This window comes from Ylistrum balloti, unplaced genomic scaffold, assembly GCF_031769215.1.
Source record: "Ylistrum balloti isolate Yb309-2 unplaced genomic scaffold, AGI_CSIRO_Ybal_v1 Utg369618, whole genome shotgun sequence".
Classification (NCBI taxonomy): Eukaryota; Metazoa; Mollusca; class Bivalvia; order Pectinida; family Pectinidae; genus Ylistrum; species Ylistrum balloti.
Genome location: NW_026781890.1, coordinates 1,085,200 through 1,112,911, shown reverse-complemented (window position 1 = coordinate 1,112,911; position 27,712 = coordinate 1,085,200). Strand labels below are relative to the sequence as shown.

The following is a 27,712-nucleotide window of genomic DNA, read 5'->3' as shown; positions in this document are numbered from 1 at the left end:
TATCTTAAATGATAAGCACGAGCCATAGTAATTTGAACACAACAAAAAAGGATCCACTGCTTGGAAATGGGCTAAGGCACATTCATTCCATTAATATAGAATATCAAACAGGATTTCACACTGAATGTTATCATAATGATGACATTCGCTGATACGTTAGAATTTAACTATGCCTAAATCAAAGTACAGACTCAAAGGTCTCAGACTGCTGCTTGTCTGAAAACAAAATGGAGCAGGTAATGGTAATTTTTTGTTTTTCTTTTCATTTTAACAGATTTCTTCAATTAGGATAGAAGTTTGGTTTAAGGGAAATTGTGATACACTACTGTACAACGCGAAAATCAAAAACAGAACTAAAACGCTTTGATCCGCTAATGTTCTTTCGTCTGTTAGCCCAGACAAGTCCCAAATCATGCCGAATCGCGAAATCTTGGTCCGATGCCGATGTCTACGATCTGCGTTCTTCAAAACTCTTGAACATTGTGATGTGCATCTGTTTAGAGCACGTGTACCGTTTGACTTCGATAGCCAACTAAACACACCGTAAATGTTCATTTATTCGGTAATCGAATTTATTTTTATGAAAATACCCACCTCAACACATTTCGCCATGACACAAGATGTCCACCATATTGGTAGAAGTGCCCGTATGAGAATAGGAAGTGACGTTTTTAGCGCCATGTACGAAATAAACTAGGAACGCAAAGATACTTATTTCTAAATCTGTTTTATGCTTTAGGTTATCGCATTGACTCTAATGTGTGTTTTTTAAGATGTACCACATGTTGTTAATATAAATAATTAATACGATAGATCCGTACGTTTTATGGCAAATGTTGTAGCCCGATAGCAAATTAATAATCACGTGAAAATGTTTCTTCTTCCTTCCGGTTGGAATTAACTAAACTGTCGACACCTATCTGGAACAGCAGCTCCTAAAGAAGACACAATGGATAAGTTATTCGCGTAAGTAGAAGTCTTTGGTATACCGCATGAAGATAAAAACTCATATCTACTATAGGGATTAATTTTTTCCCCGTTTACAGTAACTTAAATCTGCATGAAGTAAAAAGCCAGAGGGGAGTGTCTTTCTACTTTCATTTTGTTTTTTTTGCCCCCAGCTAAAATGTAAGCCTAGAGCACGATTTTCGTTGAAAATCGTTCTTAGATGTCTAGGCCTATTGCAATGACAGAACTGAAATATTATATAGGCAATTTGTAGGATCAAGGACATAGTTAAATGTATGTTGGCTTTTCTAACATTTTAGTCTAAGTTGTCACTATATATAGACTTATTGTCGAGTGCAAAAACTATCCTGAAATATTGTATAAACAATTTATGATATCAAGGATATAATTAAATGTATGTTGACTTTTCTAACATTTTAGAATGAGTTGTCACTCTTTATAGACTTATTGTCTAGTGCAAAGACCATCCTGAACTATTGTATGAACAATTTATGGTATCAAGGACATAATTAAATGTATGCTGGCTTTTTTATCCTTTCGTGGAATTTTCAGTATGAGTTGTCACTATATATAGACTTATTGTCGAGTGCTAAAACTATCCTGAAATATCGTATAAACAATTTATGGTATCAAGAATATAATTAAATGTATGTTGACTTTTTCTAACATTTTAGTATGAGTTGTCACTCTATATAGACTTATTGTCGAGTGCAAAAACTATCCTGAAATATTGTATAAACAATTTATGGTATCAAGGACATAATTAAATGTATGCTGGCTTTTTTATCCTTTCGTGGAATTTTCAGTATGAGTTGTCACTATATATAGACTTATTGTCGAGTGCAAAAACTATCCTGAAATATTGTATAAACAATTTATGGTATCAAGAATATAATTAAATGTATGTTGACTTTTTCTAACATTTTAGTATGAGTTGTCACTCTATATAGACTTATTGTCGAGTGCAAAAACTATCCTGAAATATCATATAAACAATTTATGGTATCAAGAATATAATTAAATGTATGTTGACTTTTCTAACATTTTAGAATGAGTTGTCACTCTTTATAGACTTATTGTCTAGTGCAAAGACCATCCTGAACTATTGTATGAACAATTTATGGTATCAAGGACATAATTAAATGTATGCTGGTTTTTTTATCCTTTCGTGGAATTTTCAGTATGAGTTGTCACTATATATAGACTTATTGTCGAGTGCTAAAACTATCCTGAAATATCGTATAAACAATTTATGGTATCAAGAATATAATTAAATGTATGTTGACTTTTTCTAACATTTTAGTATGAGTTGTCACTCTATATAGACTTATTGTCGAGTGCAAAAACTATCCTGAAATATTGTATAAACAATTTATGGTATCAAGGACATAATTAAATGTATGCTGGCTTTTTTATCCTTTCGTGGAATTTTCAGTATGAGTTGTCACTATATATAGACTTATTGTCGAGTGCAAAAACTATCCTGAAATATCGTATAAACAATTTATGGTATCAAGAATATAATTAAATGTATGTTGACTTTTTCTAACATTTTAATGAGTTGTCACTCTATATAGACTTATTGTCGAGTGCAAAAACTATCCTGAAATATTGTATAAACAATTTATGGTATCAAGGACATAATTAAATGTATGCTGGCTTTTTTTATCCTTTCCTGGAATTTTTAGTATGAGTTGTCACTATATATAGATTTATTGTCTAGTGCAAAGACGATCCTAAAATATCATAGGAACAACTTGTAGGATCAAGGACATGATTATATGTGTATTTGCTTTTCTATCATTTAGTGGAGTTTAGTATGAACTGTCACTATATATATATGTATTGAATTGGGTATTGTATACCTTACAAATAATTCTGAAATATTATATGAACGTTTGATATAAGGCATTGATCTATGAAATTTATTGAAATTTCAGTCATTAATTTGAATTTCAAAATGAGGTGTCACTTATATTTGGGCACAGACTTCGACATACCTGGTACATATTTATACTTATTTATACTTAAGTTAGTGATATGGAATTTTTAACATTATAGTTTTGACATTTGATTTTTAATCATTATTCTGCTGAACAATTGTAGGGATGTTCTTGAAATTTAACACAATCAGTAGGCTTGGGGTTTTTGTTATGCAGTCCACATTTTGAATATATCCTATATTCAAGGTGGTTGCCAGAAGCCATTTTGACAATAAATAACCCACTCACTGGTGACAATTGGTGTGTGTTTTGATTGAAACTTACTTGGATCGTTTTTTTGTGTTAAATTAAACATTAATGGAACCTGTTTTCCAGGAACTACTAATCAACTTAATAGCCTGTTCATTAAGAGTCCATATGTTACATACCACATATTGAAGAGAGCTGAAAATGACCATTTTAGAGATAATATTGCAGTCACAACAAAATCGTACTTCAGACCCTGTTAATTTGGTTTAGTTTTGGCAAAAAAAAAAATTTTTATTTGTAAACCTTGATTCATTATTTCTATATTGTGCATGTTAGCCATAAAATTACGCAATAAGTTATTATTGTGCCGATTAAGTGGCATTGATTTGAATATTTTAGCCATTATTAGGATTGGTTGGTGTCAGGTTTCTTGTCTGTGTGACTTCCTCTCACTAATGATTGTGTTATCAAGAAACCACATTTCATCATCACTGTATTATTATCTTGTTGAACATATAATGTTACCATCCTGAATTATTCACCAATATTATAACTGGACACGAAACAACGCGTTTAAACAGCAATTATTAGTTTTAAATAGAAACAATGAAGATCATGGATGTTGGATGCCAAGATATCTCTCTGGGACCTGTTGTTGAAAGGGCAGTTTGATCATCACCCGAGGTTGAGAATAACATGGAATAGAAAGAATATCACTCCTTTTACATTGATACTGAGATCCCTTGTAGTACTTTAGTGACAATTTCTTTCTTGGTGCCATTTGTAGTTTTATTTACATCCTAAATATTACAGGCTTAAACCAATTTTATATGAATATGAAAATGCAATGTAAAGAGGAAACATGGTCACCATGATGTCTATTGAGTCTTATTAAGTCATCTGCAAAATGGCCTATGGTTGACTACAGTAATTTGTTAGAATAGTAGAAGGTTTGAACTTGTTAGACATGTTTATAACTTGTCAAATATTTTTTTTACTTCATAGGCACTCTCTGTGTTGAGGCAGTTTGAAGGTGACCTCTTTCCTACCCTTGGTTCAGACCTTGCTCTGACTAGTAGGTGCTCATCAACACTTGACTTCTTCCTTAGGTTAAACAGAAGTTGTTTCAGTCATGGTTAATATGGCACTTGTCTTTTGTAACCTGACTGATGAGTAACGAGCATGTGCATTTTCTCTACATCATGTGTCTGACTTAGCTGTGTAACCATGTCCAAATTTTTCTGATGTTTGTGAAGTATATTTGTAGGTTTATAAAGATGACATATCAGGATTTCAGTGATTTCTCATCTGTCTATGTATTAAATAATTTCATTTGTATGTGTACTCATTTTTCTGAATATTAATGGAGAAAAGAAAAAAAAAATTTGTTTTGTTTCTTTTTTGTTTTTGTTTTCTCAGAATCTTGTGTCATTACTGACTGTTTGTAAAATAAATTGGGTACCACATGTGTGATTCAGGATTTGTAGTTTTTTTATACCACAAAATAAAAAGATCAGGTGAAAATGAGTCATCCTGTATGTCTAGACAGACCCATTTTTAAGATAATTCCAGTTGGAATATCAAATATCACTGCAAGCACACCTCATAGCTTTTTAAAACTTTTTACATGGTAAAGTTTCCATTTAAAGTATGTGTTGAGACCCAAGATTCTGGTGAAAGGAAGTACAATTTGATGAAAAAACTTCAGCATCATTATTGACAGGGTATAAAGAGATGTTAAATTTATAATAATTTTATTTGATAGATAAGTAAGCAGTCCTTTTATGTATGGGCTTAATCAAATACTTACCTTTCCCAGAAAAAAAGGTGTGGGTGCTCTAACAGAGGCAGGTACACTTTAAGTGGATTATCGGGTCATGAAAAATTCAGTGTTGTTTTACCAAACAAACTATAAAGAAATGATGATTGGTTGTAAAGATGGAATGTTTTTATTATGATAGTAGTGTCCAACTTGTGCATTGACAGTGTGAGTTTTAATGAATTATCATCCGTATTAAAGTTTCTTAATGAATGATGTTTTGGAGGCTCATCACTGGTGGGTAGGGTTATAATTGATCTGAATTGAGATCTAAATCCTTACAACATTAATGATGCCTACCACAACAGCCATGTTAAACCTTATGACTATTCTAAACAATTACTTACATGGTTATCACTACTTTTCCTAATTAGATGGTGATACCTAAACAGACTCACTATATCAATAAGTTGGCCACATGATTTTCAAGATCCAACCCATGATAGCGATAGCTGTATGATGCAGTTTAATTCATTGCTTGGCTATACTGTACTCTTAATTATGAAAAGATGCTATTCACTTTTGTGTCATTGTACAATCTTTAATACTATATCACAATTGTATTTGCACTTCTCCTGAAATTATGCAGGGACAAAATCTCTAATTTCACGAATGAGTGGGAAATGGTCCAAACTTACAGTCCCAAATGCTATTTGAACCCATGTTACATTCAAGATGGCCACCATAAATAAAAATTGTGTTATTGCCACTCCTCCTGAATAAACCAGAACACTCAGACTGGACCTTTACTTGTAAGTAAGGCATCGTTTGAAGTTGGTACGTAATGAAATTCTGACCCAGTGTGACATTTAGATTGTCTTTATGGCTTTCTTGGACCAAAAAGGTTATGGAAAAGGACTTTCTCAAATGAATTGCATGATTTTCAGATGAGCTAACTGAAATTTGGACTCATGTACATTCACATGATGGTATGTGTGATATCATCTTCCACTATTATGTAGGAAACCATGTGTACATGGCACAGAAATGTTGACCTAAAAATGACCAAAATCATGTTGCTAAATGTATCCAATGAGAACACAAAAAGTGCCTTAATTTTAACAATGATAGTGACAAGGGAATGGTGAACATACTTGACACAAAAAGTGACCAAAACCTGGACGTAACCAGATCAGGATACAAAGGTGACCGAAATAGAAACCAGCAATGATACAAATAATATAGTGACTGATGTCGCAAACATCAAATTAGCTATTTATATCAAACTACAATTGATACAAAGGATGACTGAATTACACAAAAAAACAGAAAGATATAAAAACACAACACAAATGGTGACTTATTTAAAAAAGAAACTGAATAATGACAAATAATTTCAGAACGTATTGCGTAAATTTAAGTATAACAAAAAAGAGACTTGATAAGTGATAGTCATATTATTAGCACAGGTTATATAAAATATCACCAGTATTAACTTAGTAGAAGCAAACATCAGTTTGTTTACTGTTGCAGGTACATAGATGAGCATCAGGGAGATTACATCGAACGTCTGAAAGAGGCGGTGGCCATCAAAAGTGTGTCAGCATGGCCAGAAAATCGTGACGATGTCAAAAGAATGGTGTGCTGGACAAAGGAGGTCAGTAGATCTATTGAGCCAAAAAATGATTACGAGCAAGTACCATGATTTCATACTTTCATCACTAAGTCACCAATGTTGACCAAGGGTTTTGGTACACAGACAGCTTTTTTGTAAAACATTGTAATATGAAATCAGATTTTTAAGGTAACATCAATTAAACTGACATAACACAAGTTATAAAGCACAGTGTTTTATACGCCGTATATTGGCGTCATCTTCTCCGTCTGTCCGTCCGTACATCCATGTCTTGTGAATGCAACTCCTCCTAAACTAATGATCAGATTTTCATAAAACTTGCTCATTGTCACTAATACAATGGTTTGATGTGCATGAAGGGGCGATTTTACGGTTCATTGATTTTTGTAAGATTTATGATACAGAAATGTTAAAAGCGATAATTAAAAGGACCAATCTTGATCTTTATATTTTGTGGCGGCGTATATTGTGTCCACAGCACTCTTGTTAAATTTTTCTTTTTTTTGTTACTTACTTCATTTTTCTCACCAAAGTTTTGTTGATGAATCATATGGATTGAGATAATGCTTCATATGTATGAAAAATTATGTGATAGAAATGTGTTGAAGTTTAAGTTATAATGTTGGAATAAACAATTAGAAATTGCGTTTCTGGTGAAGTGATTATATTAAAACTTGAAGGATAGATTTGTTATTAATCAAAAGCCTTCGTGACTAAATTTCCTGTCATTCTAGCTGATGGATAAACTCGGTGCGGAGACTGAGTTGAAGGATCTAGGAGAACAAGACCTCGGAGGAGGTAGGAAAATTCCACTTCCCCCAGTCTTACAAGGTACACTTGGCAAAGACCCCAAAAAGAAGACCCTGCTTGTCTATGGACATCTGGATGTACAGCCAGCTTTGAAGGTACAATAGCAGATGTAGGATTAGTACTAACAGTTAACAATGACTTATTGATATTGATGGAGATTAAAATGGGAATGTTTATAGAAATAACTTGTTGTTAACAACATAAGTGTTAATAGATGTAAATTAACTAGTTTGTGTTATTCAGACAGATGGTTGGGACCAAGAGGATCCATTTAAGGCAGTCGAAAAGGATGGAAAAATCTACGGCAGGGGTTCTACAGACGACAAGGTAGATAATTCTCCAAATATTATCTTCTTTATACAAATTAAACAATGCTTTAAAAGTTGGAATTTTGAATGTTTTATGAGACCATTGTGACTATTTCATGAAATGCTTTTAGCATATAGCATTTGCCCCATCTGTCCACCATCACATTGACTGCTTTCCTATCCCTTCGCTTCATACTGACTGCTCCCCTTTCATACACATTAAACTGGTTCCCCTCTCTCCACATTAACACAATTTCCTTCTCCCTCTATTTAGTCTAAACCTCAACTATCTTTGCACATAGATTGGACCCCTTCCCCCCTCTTCCACATAAACTGGACCCATCCCCTCATATACACTGACGTGCCCAAACAAACACTGGATACTTCCCCCACTCCTTTCACATAAACTGGACCCATCCCCACATATACACTGACCTGCCCAAACAAGCACTGGATACTTCCCTCATTCCTTCCACATAGACTGGACCCTTTTGTCTACAAACACTGGATACCGCCCTCCTCCTTCTACATAGACTGGATACCCCAGCCACATACACTGGATCCTCCTCAACATACCCTTTATCTCCCTCCTCCCACTTACACTGGGACACATGCGCACACCCCTTCCACATAGACTGGACCCCTCCCCCAACCTCCTCCACATAGACTGGACACCTCCCCCAACCCCCTCCACATAGACTGGACCCCTCCCCCAACCCCCTCCACATAGACTGGACCCCTCCACCAACCCCCTCCACATAGACTGGACCCCTCCACCAACCCCCTCCACATAGACTGGACCCCTCCACCAACCCCCTCCACATAGACTGGCCCCCTCCCCCAACCCCCTCCACATAGACTGGCCCCCTCCCCCAACCCCCTCCACATAGACTGGACCCCTCCACCAACCCCCTCCACATTGACTGGACCCTTCCACCAACCTCCTCCACATAGACTGGACCCCTCCCCCAACCTCCTCCACATAGACTGGACCCCTCCACCAACCTCCTCCACATAGACTGGACCCCTCCACCAACCTCCTCCACATAGACTGGACCCCTCCACCAACCCCCTCCACATAGACTGGACCCCTCCACCAACCCCCTCCACATAGACTGGACCCCTCCAACCCCCTCCAATAGACCCCCTCCACATCCACATAGACTGGACCCCTCCACCAACCCCCTCCACATAGACTGGACCCCTCCACCAATAGACCCCCTCCACCAACCCCCTCCACATAGACTGGACCCCTCCCCCAACCCCCTCCACATAGACTGGACCCCTCCCCCAACCCCCTCCACATAGACTGGACCCCTCCCCCAACCTCCTCCACATAGACTGGACCCCTCCACCAACCCCCTCCACATAGACTGGACCCCTCCACCAACCTCCTCCACATAGAATTGAAATTGCCATTCCTCAAGATATATTTACTTTTCCTTCCTTCTCTTTAAGCCTGTCTGTACTTCTTAGTAGATTGGATCAGATAATTTGAAAAATGTTGTTGACACATTTAGAAGTAGCAAGTTCATGGTGTAAATGAAGGTTCATCTGTATCAAAAATTAGTATTTTTAACATTCTCTTCGCAGGAGGAAGGATATCATTAGATCCTGTAGGAAATTTTAATGATCAGTTCATAACATGAGAAAGGCCGTTGTAAATGATTTCCACATTTCAAATTTTTACAGGGTCCAGTACTGGCTTGGATCAACTGTCTTGAGGCAATGAAGATAAATAAAATGCCTGTCCCTGTCAACCTTAAGGTATGTGTGTATAGATCTTCAATGTTTTTGTCATTTGTATATGTCTTTAAGTGCAGACATTTATTAATATTCTGATTTTTACAGTTTATGTTTGAGGGGATGGAGGAATGTGGATCAGACGGACTAGATGATTTGGTCAACAACAGCAAGGAAGGCTTCCTGAAGGTCAGTAGAGACTGTTCCCACACAATCAATATATATTTTCAGTTTCCTGAATGTCATTGAAGTGAAGGTCAGTAAAGACTAATAGAATAGTTTCCCTCCTTGAGAGTATTACAAGAAATCTCAACAGAGGGGATACGTAAATGTCAAACCAGAAGATCTGCAAAGGATTGGACATTCAAGAATCTCATCTGGAAAGTGGGATTCATAGCTATGGTTGCCTGAATTATACATATTTACCCTCAATTTTATTGTATAGTTTACACTGAAAATAAGTTTTAGTTTCAAGACATTTTACCAGTACCTAATAAGTAAAATCATGATGTATTAAGACAACTGGAAATATGAAAACTTTTCCTCAAATCACTCAAATATTGTGACATGACTCACTTCTGGTTTAAAATCTATGACATCTTAGTTAAATATGACATTACAAAATCTGTCAATTGTTAACATTCTAGATATATCAATTCTCTTATTGATAAATCATTTACGGCTTATTTTCATTGTTATTTTGGGAATATCAAGTGATAAGGGTTCCCACTTTGAAGTTGAGGATTGCAGGAGCCCAATACTAATATGGTTTTCTGTCCATCTGTCTGTACATTTTTTTCTCTCTTTTTTTTGGTAACATATGTCAAGGTCTGTTGTGCCAATAGCACTCATAGAAGTCACTGGTCAAAATTATCAGAAGAAAATCGATTTCTGACAAATATCTTCAGTTTTCTTTCGATTATTAAACTCAGACTTTCTGAGTACTTCTTCAGAGGAAGAACTTACTCTCATTTACTTTTGATTTTCAGAGGAATGTCATTGTTAAGGTCAAGGTCAAATTTGAAATATTTTCCAAGTAATTGTTTTCTTATTGCATAATGATTAGTGTAATTAGTTGAAGTTAGGTTAAAGTCACTGATGGTGAAGGTCAAATTTGAAATATTTTCCAAGTAATTTTTTTCTTATGACATAATGATTAGCGTAATTAGTTGAAGTTAGGTTAAAGTCACTGAAGGTGAAGGTCAAATTTTAAAGAGGTTTGTATTGATTTATGTTTCACAGGAAAATTATTGTGTCTATAAAGCAATAAACAAAATGTGATACTAATGTTACACTCAAGGTTAAAGTCTGACATGATACAGTACCCTTCCTCATATGTGTTAGTGATCAAGTTCATGACATCTTCACTGTTTTCCTAAGCATATTAAGCAATTCACGATGTTTTGTTTGGTATTTTGAGGATATCAAATACACACAGTAATTTCACTCAGTTACTCTAATAAACTTATGTATTAATGTATGGTATATGTACACTGATATTGTGTGTATACGTTCCTACAGGATGTGGATTTTGTCTGTATATCAGACAACTACTGGCTCGGCAAGAAAAAGCCATGTGTAACATATGGCTTGAGGTTAGTGTTGACAATATTGAAGTTATACCTTAATTATTATGTAAACCAGGGTTTTCCATAATTTTGTTAGTAATAGGCTGTGTAGTGAAAGTAGGAGGCTGGCCTGCCGTGTACGTGTAGTCGTGTAAGGAACATTATTACGGAACTAGATTGGTGTAGGCGGCCAAATGATCAAAGTAGCCGGTCAAATTGGCCAGCGACCGGCTCTTATGGAAAACCCTGGTAAACATTTTGCTAACTATCTAATAATGATAAAGTTATATATTAACTCAATCTAAAATACCGTAAGTTAAACAGTCTATAGTAATAACATATTTAAATTCTAGAAGTAGAGGTTGTTTAAACTTTGTTTTTAATGGTTCATGCTCTGTAGTAAAAATATTGAATCCAGTGCCAGCCATTAGAGGATTTTTGACAAATTATATTTTGATTTATCTGAAAGACTAGTTGCTTTAACTTGACTGTGAAAATAACTTTAATATTTCAATTGAAATCTGTCGCAATAGTCCATGATTTGGTGGAACATGCATGATCACTGTTTTTTGGACCATTTTGGCAATTTGGACCATTACAAAATGGCTGTCATTATAAAATCAACTTGTGTTCACATGGACAGGTATGACTGAACTGTCTTCTAGTCTCTTATCTCAATAAACAATACATGTATGAGCACTGTGGTCATTTGAACTTTCTTTTCTGCAGGGGAATTTGCTACTTTTTCCTGGAGATATGTGGCTCCACCAAGGACTTACACTCTGGATTGTATGGTGGCACAGTGTAAGTGAAACTCTGAGTGAAGGGGTTGTGTATACAGTCAGGTTTTCATTTTAAGGAATGGTATTTTTGCTCTCTTTGATAATGGCATAAATCATGAAAAAGAGGTTTCATGAAAAATACATCACTTTTATTAAAGTGTTTGGTTGATTTGAATACCTAAAAACCTTAAACAGACTATACAGCATAGCACATTAAAATATGAAACTGTCTTGTGTATTTTGTCCCAATCCAATACCTGCATGAGTACATGACAGATTGAACAGATTTTTTGTATTTTTTTATCATTACTTATCATTACTTAATTATTTACCAATATCAAGCATTGTAGAGAGAGTGTGTAATAGAGAATGTAACATATATCGTGTACAAAAGGATGCTAAACATCACTCTTACCACACCAGCTGACATGTATGTATGTTAAGACAAAACACAGATCATGTGAAATAGCACTGACAGTTAAGAATCTCCAGGAACAAGACAATGTAAAAAAACACTGACAGTTAAGAATCTCCAGGAAAAAGACAATGTAAAAAAACACTGACAGTTAAGAATCTCCAGGTACAAGGCAATGTAAAAAAAACACTGACAGTTAAGAATCTCCAGGTACAAGACAATGTAAAAAAACACTGACAGTTAAGAATCTCCAGGTACAAGGCAATGTAAAAAAAACACTGACAGTTAAGAATCTCCAGGAAAAAGACAATGTAAAAAAACACTGACAGTTAAGAATCTCCAGGAACAAGACAATGTAAAAAAAACACTGACAGTTAAGAATCTCCAGGTACAAGGCAATGTAAAAAAACACTGACAGTTAAGAATCTCCAGGAAAAAGACAATGTAAAAAAACACTGACAGTTAAGAATCTCCAGGAAAAAGACAATGTAAAAAAACACTGACAGTTAAGAATCTCCAGGAACAAGACAATGTAAAAAAAACACTGACAGTTAAGAATCTCCAGGAACAAGACAATGTAAAAAAAACACTGACAGTTAAGAATCTCCAGGTACAAGACAATGTAAAAAAAACACTGACAGTTAAGAATCTCCAGGTACAAGGCAATGTAAAAAAAACACTGACAGTTAAGAATCACTGACAGTTAAGAATCTCCAGGTACAAGGCAATGTAAAAAAAACACTGACAGTTAAGAATCTCCAGGAACAAGACAATGTAAAAAAAACACTGACAGTTAAGAATCTCCAGGTACAAGACAATGTAAAAAAACACTGACAGTTAAGAATCTCCAGGAACAAGACAATGTAAAAAAACACTGACAGTTAAGAATCTCCAGGAACAAGACAATGTAAAAAAAACACTGACAGTTAAGAATCTCCAGGAAAAAGACAATGTAAAAAAACACTGACAGTTAAGAATCTCCAGGAACAAGACAATTAAGTAAAAAAACACTGACAGTTAAGAATCTCCAGGAAAAAGACAAGACAATGTAAAAAAAAATGTAAAAAAACACTGACAGTTAAGAATCTCCAGGAAAAAGACAATGTAAAAAAACACTGACAGTTAAGAATCTCCAGGTACAAGACAATGTAAAAAAACACTGACAGTTAAGAATCTCCAGGTACAAGGCAATGTAAAAAAACACTGACAGTTAAGAATCTCCAGGAACAAGACAATGTAAAAAAAACACTGACAGTTAAGAATCTCCAGGAACAAGACAATGTGAAATAACACTGACAGTTAAGAATCTCCAGGAAAAAGACAATATAAAAAAACACTGACAGTTAAGAATCTCCAGGAACAAGACAATATAAAAAAACACTGACAGTTAAGAATCTCCAGGAAAAAGACAATGTAAAAAAACACTGACAGTAAATCTCCAGAATGTAAAAAAACACTGACAGGAAAAAGACAATGTAAAAAAACACTGACAGTTAAGAATCTCCAGGAACAACACAATGTTAAATAACACTGACAGTTAAGAATCTCCAGGAAAAAGACAATATAAAAAAAAAAAAAACACTGACAGTTAAGAATCTCCAGGAACAAGACAATGTAAAAAAAACACTGACAGTTAAGAATCTCCAGGAAAAAGACAATGTAAAAAAACACTGACAGTTAAGAATCTCCAGGAAAAAGACAATGTAAAAAAACACTGACAGTTAAGAATCTCCAGGAAAAAGACAATGTAAAAAAACACTGACAAGTTAAAAAAACACTGAATTCTCAGGAACAAGACAATATAAAAAAACACTGACAGTTAAGAATCTCCAGGAACAAGACAATGTAAAAAAACACTGACAGTTAAGAATCTCCAGGAAAAAGACAATGTAAAAAAACACTGACAGTTAAGAATCTCCAGGAACAAGACAATGTAAAAAAACACTGACAGTTAAGAATCTCCAGGAACAAGACAATGTAAAAAAACACTGACAGTTAAGAATCTCCAGGAACAAGACAATGTAAAAAAACACTGACAGTTAAGAATCTCCAGGAAAAAGACAATGTAAAAAAACACTGACAGTTAAGAATCTCCAGGAAAAAGACAATGTAAAAAAACACTGACAGTTAAGAATCTCCAGGAACAAGACAATGTAAAAAAAACACTGACAGTTAAAAATCTCCAGGAAAAAGACAATGTAAAAAAAACACGGACAGTTAAGAATCTCCAGGAAAAAGACAATGTAAAAAAACACTGACAGTTAAGAATCTCCAGGAACAAGACAATGTAAAAAAACACTGACAGTTAAGAATCTCCAGGAACAAGACAATGTAAAAAAACACTGACAGTTAAGAATCTCCAGGAAAAAGACAATGTAAAAAAACACTGACAGTTAAGAATCTCCAGGAACAAGACAATGTGAAATAACACTGACAGTTAAGAATCTCCAGGAAAAAGACAATATAAAAAAACACTGACAGTTAAGAATCTCCAGGAACAAGACAATGTAAAAAAACACTGACAGTTAAGAATCTCCAGGAAAAAGACAATGTAAAAAAACACTGACAGTTAAGAATCTCCAGGAAAAAGACAATGTAAAAAAACACTGACAGTTAAGAATCTCCAGGAACAAGACAATGTAAAAAAACACTGACAGTTAAGAATCTCCAGGAAAAAGACAATGTAAAATAACACTGACAGTTAAGAATCTCCAGGAAAAAGACAATATAAAATAACACTGACAGTTAAGAATCTCCAGGAACAAGACAATGTAAAAAAAACACTGACAGTTAAGAATCTCCAGGAACAAGACAATGTAAAAAAAACACTGACAGTTAAGAATCTCCAGGAACAAGACAATGTAAAATATCACGGACAGTTAAGAATCTCCAGGAAAAAGACAATATAAAATAACACTGACAGTTAAGAATCTCCAGGAACAAGACAATGTAAAATATCACGGACAGTTAAGAATCTCCAGGAAAAAGACAATATAAAATAACACTGACAGTTAAGAATCTCCAGGAAAAAGACATTGTAAAATAACACTGACAGTTAAGAATCTCCAGGAAAAAGACAATGTGAAATAACACTGACAGTTAAGAATCTCTAGGGAAAAGACATGTTGTAATGGAGTCATTTTGAATGGTTTAGACACGAGGCTATGGTCGATCTGGTGGGTGTCCTGGGCACATTGGTGGACAGTAATGGCAAAATTCTCATCCCAGGAATCAGTGATACTGTAGCGGAGCTCACAGAGGAGGAACGCATGAAGTATGATCCTATTGACTTCTCTGTGGTAGGTACCAACTACTTAGATAAATTCTATCTTCATTTTCACCGTTTGATCCCGTCTCTATTCTGCAGATTTTCATATATGTTTTCATGCTGTCTTACCATTCTAAATTCAGTCCTCAGTTTTTATTGTTAAAGATTGTTAGCTTAAAAGTGCACAATGAATGTTTCTCAAATTTATTAGGTTATGGTTAAAAAGTCGTATACAACAGCACTACAAGGCCAGATTATCACTCCTTTATGATCAAGGAGGCAAGTATCACAATCCTAATGAATTTATTTTCTTTTAATAATTTCAGGAAGATTACAAGACTGACACTGGCTGTAATGCTCTGATATATGACAACAAACCAGATATACTGATGCACCGCTGGAGATACCCATCACTCTCTATTCATGGTCAGTATAATCTCTACCCATGGTCAGTACACATCTCTGTCCATGGTCAATATCCCTCTCTGTTCACACTCAGGACCCTACTCTGTCAAGTAGGGTTCCTCTCCACACCCTTTGTCAGTACCCTTCTCTGTCCTTAGTCATAGCCCCTCTCTGTCTTTGACCAGTACCCCTCTGCCAATGTTCAGTAAGGTAACCTTCTCTATCCTTGGTTAGTAACCCTGTCTGTCAAGGGTATGAACTTTCTATCCTTGACTAGTAACTCTCTGTCCATTGTCAGTACCTCTCTGTACAGAGTCAGTATGGAACCTCTCTGTCCATTGTCAGTACCTCTCTCTGTACAGAGTCAGTATGGAACCTCTCTCTGTCCTGAGTCAGTGCCCCTCTCTGTACAGAGTCAGTATGGAACCTCTCTGTCCATTGTCAGTATCTCTCTCTGTACAGAGTCAGTATGGAACCTCTCTCTGTCCTGAGTCAGTGCCCCTCTCTGTACAGAGTCAGTATGGAACCTCTCTCTGTCCTGAGTCAGTGCCCCTCTCTGTACAGAGTCAGTATGGAACCTCTCTGTCCATTGTCAGTACCTCTCTCTGTAGAGTCAGTATGGAACCTCTCTCTGTCCTTAGTCAGTGCCCCTTTCTGTACAGAGTCAGTATGGAACCTCTCTCTGTCCTGAGTCAGTGCCCCTCTCTGTACAGAGTCAGTATGGAACCTCTCTGTCCATTGTCAGTACCTCTCTCTGTAGAGTCAGTATGGAACCTCTCTCTGTCCTTAGTCAGTACCCCTTTCTGTACAGAGTCAGTATGGAACCTCTCTCTGTCCTGAGTCAGTGCCCCTCTCTGTACAGAGTCAGTATGGAACCTCTCTCTGTCCTGAGTCAGTGCCCCTCTCTGTACAGAGTCAGTATGGAACCTCTCTCTGTCCTGAGTCAGTGCCCCTCTCTGTAAAGAGTCAGTATGGAACCTCTCTCTGTCCTGAGTCAGTGCCCCTCTCTGTAAAGAGTCAGTATGGAACCTCTCTGTCCTGAGTCAGTGCCCCTCTCTGTAAAGAGTCAGTATGGAACCTCTCTCTGTCCTTAGTGCCCCTTTCTGTACAGAGTAACCTCTCTCTGTCCTTACAGTGCCCCTCTCTGTAGAGTCAGTAGTGGAACCTCTCTCTGTCCTGAGTCAGTGCCCCTACAGAGTCAGTATGGAACCTCTCTGTCCATTGTCATTACCTCTCTCTGTAGAGTCAGTATGGAACCTCTCTCTGTCCTTAGTCAGTACCCCTTTCTGTACAGAGTCAGTATGGAACCTCTCTCTGTCCTGAGTCAGTGCCCCTCTCTGTACAGAGTCAGTATGGAACCTCTCTCTGTCCTTAATTGGTCAGTACCTCTCTTTATCCTTGATATGATTCCTCTCTTAGTTCTTTGTCAGTACCCCTATCTGTCATTAGTCAACACTATCTTTCCTCTATCAGCACCTCTCTATGTCCTTAGTCAGGGTCCCTCTCTGTCTTTGATCAGTACATTTTTCTGTCCTTACTGATTACTCCTCTCCATTTTGGCCAATTTTTTCTCTCCTTGGTCAGTGCCCCTCTCTGTCCAAGGTTCATACTCCTCTCCCGTTTGTCCTTGGTCAGTGCCTGTCTCTGTCCAAGGTTCATACTCCTCTCCCGTTTGTCCTTGGTCAGTGCCCCTCTCTGTCCAAGGTTCATACTCCTCTTCCGTTTGTCCTTGGTCAGTGCCCGTCTTTGTCCATGATCCATACTCCTCTCCCGTTTGTCTTTGGTCAGTACCTGTTTGTGTCCAATGATGTTGTTTTGTACTATAATGATGATGGATATTCACGTGTTAGTATAGAGCTACTTCTGTACATGATAACTTGTATTTGTAATTGGGTGCATATATTTGTTATAGTGTTGTTTGTAGTGTACAAGATGTTTTTTTTTTAAAATTGGAAGGATTGGGATATGGCTTTGATGTGATGTACTTGATAATTGGGGATGATTGCAATTTAGACATGTTTTGGACTATCAAAGCTCATTTAACTTTTTGTGCAAGCGTTGAATTGTTTCGGTGTGTCACCTGTTTTCTGAGCAACATTTAAAAAATAGTTATAGCCTTTTGATGAAGTAAATTAGCGTCTAATTTGCAGAAGAAAAATCAAACTGAGGAAAACAATGACAAAATCTAATGTTGACTTTTTTTCGAGGATGTCAATTGATATTCTGTCGTTGGATGATTTTTGTTTCATGGAATGAAACTGCATTATTGTAATTGCAATATAAAAGAAAGACTGAAACATATGTGTGATTTATATTAATTGAATTATGAAACAATAGACATACATTTTATTATTATTATTTTTTCATCATGTACACATAATTCAGTAAGAGCTGAAGAAACCCTTTCTCTAATAGCCCATGTTTAGCTAATTTTGGCCAAAATAAATATCAGAATTCCCATCAACTATCAAGGCATTCTTTCTTGTTGAGAAAATACTCTAAGTTTAACACAGCTTTACACCTGATCGGGTGGGAGGGGGTCACATCATTTTGATTCCATGTTACGGATGGGTTTTTGCACAGAATAAAATCACAAATGTTAAAATTCTTAGTTTGTTATAAACAATGGATTTCCTACATTTTCTTTATGATGTTTATTCTAGGAATTGAGGGAGCATTTAGTGATACTGGAGCCAAGACTGTTATTCCAAGGAAAGTCATTGGAAAATTTTCTCTCCGACTGGTACCGAACCAAACCCCTGATGAAATAGAGCGTCTTGTCAGGGAACATGTGGAACAAAAGTTTAAGGAAAGAAACAGTCCCAATCAAATGAAGTAAGTTTTGAAAATATTGTTTCAATGAAGTTTCAATTGGTATTTGACTACAATGTACAAGCACTGTGAAATTCTGTAAGTCATGTTGTTTTCGAGGAGTTATGTTTTGTTATGATATAATGATACCACTGCTTGTATAACCATACAACTAAAGGAGAGCAGGACTTTAACATTGCCTGTAGTTAATATATATATTCAGTGATAGTTTGTGATGAAGGTTGATGAAGGCTCTGTTTAATTATATTTTTCTTATGTTTTGTGTTCAATTCTATTATTATCTAAGCAGTAAAAGAATGTCAATTCATGCAAAGAAATGTATGTTCTCTTCATCTGTAGGCTTACTATGGGTCATGGTGGGAAACCATGGGTCAGTGACTACAATGATCCGAACTTTGTGGCAGGAATAAATGCCATGAAAAGAGGTATTTGATTTAATCTTACAGCAGAATAGCCTGTAATAATTTTATAATCGATATTTAGGAATGTAGAAAGTGTGCTAATGGTTTTGAATTAAAACGATCATCTTTCTAAACATTAAGGAATGAATGCGTGATCATGTTTTTGTTTGTTTGGTTTTTTTTTTGTTAAACATTGACACTTGAACTCAGAGCCTCAATACTGATAGTGGTCTATCAATACAATTACTTTGAGACAAGAAAAAGGAAAAAGGTTAATAATTTGAGTTTTTCTTCATTGAGAGTCATTCCCAGACTATGTGCCTTAGACTGAGTTTGTAACTTGGTAATTATTCCTTTTATATTTTCTGTTTTGGTTTTTAGCCTATTTGACCTTTCTGTGTTGTCTCTACTTAGTTTATGGCGTTGAACCAGACTTGACCCGTGAAGGTGGCAGCATACCAGTGACCTTGACATTCCAGGATGCTACCCAGAAAAATGTCATGTTGCTCCCACTTGGTTGTTCCGATGATGGTGCACACTCACAGAATGAGAAAATGGATGTCATAAACTACATCAATGGGGTAAGACATTCAGTTGACAGATACAGGAAAATACTGTAGAGGGCATGGAGGTTTTGTATGCCTTATGTGCCATGTGTAATATGCCCACACATCCTTCCAAAAGACATCTCGGTAAGACTAAGCTCCATTTCAACATTTCTCAGAGATTGAAATTTTTAGATTAGAAATGAATTACATGTTTTCTAATAACTTTTGTGTAAGAGCAAACAGTGGGTCAGAAGATTAACCTGGATACAAGGGTCACATTCACACAGTGATATATTCCTACACTATCTCTCACCTACCAATACCAGTTACAACACGTAGGTTTAGCACTGTTAACAAGTAAATAACCTTCGTTATCTGCCCTCATCTTCTTTTCTTCCTTTTCAATCATGTATACCTTGATAGTTTTTATTAGACCTAGTGACAAGGAAACCAGATCGTTTTCATTGAATTGACACTTGTAATCGTTCTTACATTGACCAACCACTTGTATAGGTTTCATACAAGGTTACGTTGTTGACCATATATAGTTTTACATGGTAGTAAATCTGTTCATATCATTTACTGTTTAGTAGAATTCAAAACACTGTGCTTATTTCATTGGCCTGTAATAAGCCCACCGCTGATTTTAACTCCGAATTTTTATATTGGACCCAGGGGCTTGCCAGGGCACAAAATATGTCAATCGCATTATAACTTATACAAGTTTTGTAAGACATGATTACATAACATTTGAGTTATAATTGCTATAAGGAATTTATCTATATTCATATTCTAACAATCAAAATCTATAAAAACAAAGGAAACATTTTAAGTCTGAAGTGTTCGGACTTTTTTTTTGCGATTTTTATTTTTGTATTGATCATTGTTGATAGCTGATGTCTCTTAGCTTAAATTATGATGAGGTGTGAACCAGATACCTTTAAAATGTGTATTGTAATCATACTTTAGTCTGATTTATATATGGCATTTTAATTTGTTTTCTCAGATCAAAGTGATGGGTGCCTACATGGATGAACTTGCTAGGTTGTAATTTGGAAGTGTTGTGATCATTGAATGGTGTGTACAAGTTGATCAGAAATTGTGAACATGTACTTTGCTCACAAGGTGTGTACTGAGACTTTCTTCAGGGGCTATAGAAATATAATATATAATATAAATATAATCCTGTTGACTGAAACATTTTTGTACAGGAAATGAAATGTCAAGTAGGTTAGTTCATAGACTTTTGTGCGTTACTGTAAGAGACTGGATCATTGAACTATCTGCAGTAACAGTAAAATAAACCTCTGTGTGTGAAATATTTGATAGAACACAGAAAAGTCTATAAATCTTTAGAACACAGAAATCTTGTTTCCAACGATTTAGATGGTATGTCAATAATGAAATGTATTTGTGATTTCCACTTTTCTGTCTCCGTATTTCTTGTCTCAAATCAGTCTAAATTTATACCACATAACATTTGTTTACAAGACTAATTTATAATAATATCAAGCTTACAATGTTGACTACGCAGATATTTACAAAGCTTTGAAGTAATCTTTAATTATGATTGTTTTGTCACCATTACTTACTGATCAGTAAAGTGTTGAGGATTAGGTCTTACATGTGTGTTTTTGTAATTGATATCTAACAACATTCTATATCAATAAAGTCTATAGATTTTTGATAATTGTTGTGTTTTATTAACTTACATGGAATGTCTGGAATACACCTTGTATAAGGTACCTTCCAATCATTGAAGCTATATACAGTAGTATTTTATTATTATCATATAACAGGTTTATTTCAGAAGGCACAAATTACACTATCGGAGGTAGAACTTCAGTTGTGTAATGTTTCCCAATTACAGAACAGAAACAGAAAATATAAAACTATTTCTCCATGACAATGGTTGGGGGGGGGATGTGATCAGAAAATGGCTGTGAAATAAAACCTCTGTTATAAGGTAACCCTTCTCTACATGCAATAGGAGATGTGCCTTACCCATATCCAATTTAAAATAGGCCTTATAGACGTAACCCGTGTCCAGTATGAAAAAGGCTTTATCCACATCGAGTATGAGGTAGGCCTTACCCATGTCCAGTATGAAAAAGGTCTTAGAAGCCTTACCCATGTCAAGTATGAGATCAGTCTGATCTGTGTCCAGTATGAGATAAGCCTGATCTATGTCCAGTATGAGATAAGCCTGATCTGTGTCCAGTAAGAGATAAGCCTGATCTATGTCCAGTATGAGATAAGCCTGATCTATGTCCAGTAAGAGATAAGCCTGATCTATGTCCAGTATGAGATAAGCCTGATCTATGTCCAGTATGAGATAAGCCTGATCTATGTTCAGTATGAGATCAGCCTGATCTGTGTCCAGTATGAGATAAGCCTGACCTATGTCCAGTATGAGATCAGCCTGATCTATGTCCAGTATGAGATAAGCCTGATCTGTGTCCAGTAAGAGATAAGCCTGATCTATGTCCAATATGAGATAAGCCTGATCTATGTCCAATATGAGATAAGCCTGATCTATGTCCAATATGAGATAAGCCTGATCTGTGTCCAGTAAGAGATAAGCCTGATCTATGTTCAGTATGAGATAAGCCTGATCTGTGTCCAGTAAGAGATAAGCCTGATCTATGTTCAGTATGAGATAAGCCTGATCTATGTCCAGTATGAGATAAGCCTGATCTATGTCCAGTATGAGATAAATCTTATCTATTTGCAGTATGAGGTAAGCCTTACCTATGTCAAGTATGAGATAAGCCTTATCTATGTCCAGTAAGAGATAAGCTTGATCTATGCCCAGTATGAAATAAGCCTTACCCATGCCCAGTATGAAATAAGCCTTACTCATGTCCAGTATGAGATGAGTCTAATCTATGAGATAAGTCTTATCTCATTTCAGTGTGAAATGTGGCCTTACCCATGTCCAGTATGAGACAAGCACGACACTGATTGGGTTCCATCAACCCGAACACTACCTTTACTCTCATTACCTCGTCTTGTTCCACAACCTGCGTATACCCCATGCCACTTGTTTTTCACCTTCGTCATCACAATAAGAAAGCCCGGTTCTAACACCTACAATCCTGTATCACAGAAAAGGTTCGAGACTCGCATTGAATCCCTGTTTGCTGGTTCTCAAAAGATCAACTGTCAACTCAGAATAAATGAAATAATATTCATAAGTTAAAGACATACGTCACATAAGGTCTTTTATGTAGCTCCCAATCGCCATGTCGTGACGTCACGTTCGCGTCACAGTATATTGAAAAAGTCATCAAACAGTGAAAAGATGAATTGATATACTTCTTAAAATAATCAGCAATAAACCTGGAAAACCCTAAGAATCCCACTGCAGTTTAATAAATATGGGTATGATCTGTTTGCTCTTTGTTTGTGTGCGTGTGCATGTGTGTGTGTTTCTAAAAAAAAAAAAAAAACAGGGATAAAAAAGAAATAAAAGATGAATAAAATGGAGAACCGACAACCCTTTTTCGCAAGCGTTAAGTGCTACTCTACATACACGCGTATAAATGAGTCTTTAGTAATTATTGCCCTGTATGGGGTATGCTTCACCGTTGTTCTAAATATTTCACAAATCCAGCCGTTATTGCTTTGTTTATACATTCTGGTTAACATTGTCCATGTGTTGTACGAGATAAGCCTATTTTATCTTTGCTGGTTATTTCGTGACAGTTAGGGAGGTATCCTGGTTTTTACGAGATTTCGAGTCCTGTCTTTGTGGACTATTTAAGCCTCTCGGACTCTTCCCACTTTGTTTAATCATGTTACTTTGATGATGTCGTCTTTTATATCCTTTTGTTAATTGCTGATGTCTTTCGCTTTTATCGAAACGGTGACCAGAATTTCTGTCCGGCCTATCTACCGTACTTTTTGTAAATGATTGTTTTAATGGGCTCCTCCCTCTGACTTGGATTGGCTTTTTAGCAATCTTGTGGTCTTGCAGTGATGCAGAATCTGCATATTTGTCCGCTCCTTCAGTTGGTGACTCTTCAGATAAAAATACTGCAATCTCTCGGATTATCAGCCAATCATTTTGACTGGCTGTTATTTCAATCACAATGCAGTCTATTTTTGCTGGGAGTGGGATGTGTGAAATCTTCGTGTCGATGTCTCCATTCACAAAGTTTGCTAATGTTTTGAGCTTTTCACATGGTTTTGCTTCTTCGCCAGATGTTCTGATTGAAACCAAAAGTCGGGCGTTGTGCAACATGTCGGATTCTCTGCCCAAATGACCCGAATCTATAAATATACGACTGATGTTTTGTGGGATGTAAAAAACTATAAAGAATAAATCTCCTTGTTTTGGGTAAGCTCCCCAGAAGTATCTGTCTGATACATCATAGGCGTATGCTGGCACATGTCCAGAATATGCTTTAATTCCCGTGTATAACTTGGCAGACGGATTAACATGATGAAATCGTTTTTTTGAAAATTGATTCACTCCATCTAATTCCGTTTTGTTAACGACAAGATTCTTTTGATCGGCATTGTAGCTGACGACTCTCTGACGTATTTCCGGTACCTGCGTAGCACTGGCCTTAATTCCGCCTGTCTTTCCTGAATGTTCAACACTTTTGATATTTATGCTTTGCCACGGATCCACAGTAAGCTTTTCTTTATTCATTATACGGTTATCAGGTCTGGCTTCATGATTTTGCAGTAGAGAAGGGGTCTTTTGTTTTACTTTTTTGTCTCCGTTATACAAATTAAGATTCTGTTCGTCATTTGGATTGGTCCTCTCATGTACATTAATGGTGTTTCTGTATTTTGTTCTCGTGCTCTCATCTTGTTTATGGATTGGCTGGCTATTTGGAGGCAGTTTCTGGCGCCGGCCTATACCATCTTTCAGGAGATGTAGTTTTAAAGGACTGATGTTAGTTTCCTCTGATGGATAATTCCGAAGGTCTGTGTTCACAACATGATTATTGTTTTGAGCAATCACTTTTGGCAGTGTCAAGTCCAATACCTCTACCACAGTTTCATTTCTTTTGAGTGTCTGTTTCGCAAATATTTCACTTTCACTTCGCATGTACGAAACGCTTGTGTTTTTTGCCAGTTCTGATGACTCTCCATGTCGGAATACAGCGATTTCTCGGATGATGACCCAGTTAACTTGATCAGCCGTTATTTCAATAACCAAACATTCTATATTTACCGGAAGGGAAACATTTGAAATTCCAGTATCGATATCACCATTTTGGAATACTCCTACAACTGTTAGATTGTGACACTTTTTTTGCTCTGAGAGAAGTGATCCGGTTGATACCAACAGTTTAGCGTTATACAGCATGTCAGATTCCTTTCCCTCGTAGCCAGAGTCGATGAAGATTCGACTAATGTTTTGTGGAGAGTTCAGTAATATAGTGAAATAGTCCCCTCTTTTCGGATAAGCCCCCCAGAAATATGCGTCCGACAATGAATCGTATGCATAGGCAGGTTTGTAGCCAGAAAATGTCTCTATTTGTGTGTATATCGTTGCTGAGGGATTCGAATGATAAAACCGCTTTCGATAAAACTGATTCATTCTAGTAGAGTTGTATTTTATCAACTTATCATCTTGCTGTGTGAGCGTATCATTTTGTTGTTTAATAGGATTCTCCATATAAGATACCGCTGTGTGCTTGAGATAAGATACCTGCTTTATATCGCTCTCTTTTTCAAACCCTCTGACACTTTTCTCCGTAGGATTTACAGTATCGTTTGTGTTAGTACTCTCTGGCTTGTGTTTGTAATTCATAGATATAATGGGTCGTCCGCGAACGATAGATTGTTTAAATGGATACCTTTTCTGTACTGTCTGCTTTCCAATCTCCATACTTTTCACGATTAATTTTTCCGACAGTGAACTACTCTTCGCTTCCGTAGTTTCCACTTCCCCGGGAAGAAATATGGCAATCTCTCTGATGACTACCCAACTTGTATATCTTGCCGTTATCTCAATAACAACGCAATGTATATTGACCGGAAGTGAAATATTCGATTCCCTGGTATCGACATCGCCATTCGTGAAGTTTGTGATACTTGATCTATTCTGACATGGTTCCTTCTCGGGTGTTACAGTTGACACTGAAAGTTTAGCATGATGCAGTATGTCAAATGTTTTTCCTTCAATACCAGAATCTATGAATATATAACTTATATTTTGAGGAGCATCGAATATGATCCGGAAATAGTTTCCCTGTCTAGGACTGACTCCCCAAAAATAATCATCTGATAAATCATATGCATACTCTGGTTTATGATTGGAAGACACTTCGATATCCGTTTCTATATTGGCGGAGGGATTCACATGATAGTATCTCTTACGATGATTTCGCTTCAAATTGAAGACAAACGAGTCTTTAAAGTTTTTGTCGGTTATTTTTTGCACCTTTCCCGGCAAAGATGAGATGACACCTATGTGTTGGAATACTGATTTTGAAATCTTTATCCTCTTTGTCTGCGTTTTAAGTTTGCATAAGGCAAGAAGTAGAAGATCGCAAGGCTGATCTGCAAAGAATATCATCATGTAATCTGACAAATCATGAAGGTCAGATGATCTTAACAACTTCCCAATAAAACCTATGTTGGAAAACTCGAGATAATACCAGAATTTGTCTGAATTTAACTCTATAAAATTCACAATGTCGTTGTAGTAATTGCTAGCCGCAACTACATCATCTTCAAGTTGGAGATAATATCTTGATATGTTTTCACTGTACGAGAAGAGGTATGCATAGTCGATATTCTGTTTTGACCGCCAGGCTACTCTCTCTGCAGAATCATTATATGTTCTTTTCAGTTTCTTGAAATCAGGGTATATACTTTGATCGTGTGGGTGAACTATCTGCAAGAACCCGTTCTGTATGAGTTTAGGGTATTTGTCGGCCAGTTGTTTGCCCCTAATCCTTGTCCAAGTCTCATTTCTGTCTGCCATGAAGATGACGACTACTATCGACATTTTCTGGGTTTCCAGTGAGTGAGTGATTAAAGAGTAGAGTGTCGTCTCAAGGTAATCCACATGCGGTCGACGGATAGTGGGGATCCCGATAGTCAGGAAACCTGTTGTAAAGCAGACACACCAAAACAAATTTTGAGTAAATGTAAGCGGTTATCTTATATTTTATATTTTCGTTCACAAGTCGACTTTATTAAGATACTCGTAGTACAATAGATTTATATCATTCAGCGTATATTGCACCGTCTTTTTCAGTTATATTACCGCTTTAATTTCAGTTATATATATGTGTGTGTGCGTGAGGGTGTGTGTGTGCGATATTATTAAATGACTATTGATTTGCAATATCTTAATCTTGTTATGCGTGGGTTTGTTTAATGGTTTTATCGCCCGTGAACAACATGTGCTCGCCATTCAGATCATTTAGCGAAATTATCTTCCCATTTGCGTTTCAGTTCCTAATTTGAAAAATGCAGTGATGCATGATAAAACGTGTGATATATTCCCTCTTTATCCATACTTAATAGTCATTGAAAATATGGATTAAGTGAGTTAATCCGTAAACTGTGTTTTATTTTACAGCATTGTTATTCACAAAAATGTTGGTACCTTGTCTTCAGTTCTATACCTTGGCAATTCTGTACCTCGACTAACATTCATTTCCACTACTATAGTCCTTGACGACAAAACATCTTATATGTTTGTACCTTACCATTGTTTGTACCTAACCAAACTGTGTTGTACCTCACCAAAATGTTTTGTACCAAACCAAAATGTGTTGTACCTCACCAAAATGGTTTGTACCCAACCAAAATGTGTTGTACCTCACCAACATGTGTTGTACCTCACCAAAATGGTTTGTACCTCAACAAAATGTGTTGTACCTCACCAACATGTTTTGTACCAAATCAAAATGTTTCGTACTTCACCAAAATGTGTTGTACTTCACCAACATGTTATTTACCAAACCAAAATGTTTTGTACCTCACCAAAATGTTTGTGACCCAACAAAATATTGTTTGCATCTCACCAAAACGCATGTATTTTGCCAAAATATCGATACCATTCCTTATACTAAAAGCAGATACAAAAGATTAAGAATA

At 36.3% G+C, this 27,712-nt stretch overlaps 1 protein-coding gene across 1 annotated transcript; it reads left to right on the top strand.

The window, feature by feature from the left end:
• Positions 1 to 901: 901 nt before the first annotated feature.
• Positions 902 to 21,320, top strand: LOC132548949 (cytosolic non-specific dipeptidase-like). Its single transcript, XM_060212854.1, has 14 exons — positions 902 to 966; positions 6,454 to 6,577; positions 7,291 to 7,461; positions 7,610 to 7,693; positions 9,367 to 9,441; positions 9,526 to 9,606; positions 10,939 to 11,012; positions 11,715 to 11,789; positions 15,337 to 15,481; positions 15,777 to 15,876; positions 18,519 to 18,690; positions 19,027 to 19,112; positions 19,503 to 19,669; positions 20,643 to 21,320. The coding sequence occupies exons 1-14, from the start codon at positions 950 to 952 to the stop codon at positions 20,685 to 20,687; spliced, it is 1,416 nt and encodes a 471-aa protein (XP_060068837.1). The 5' UTR covers positions 902 to 949; the 3' UTR covers positions 20,688 to 21,320.
• Positions 21,321 to 27,712: the final 6,392 nt, after the last annotated feature.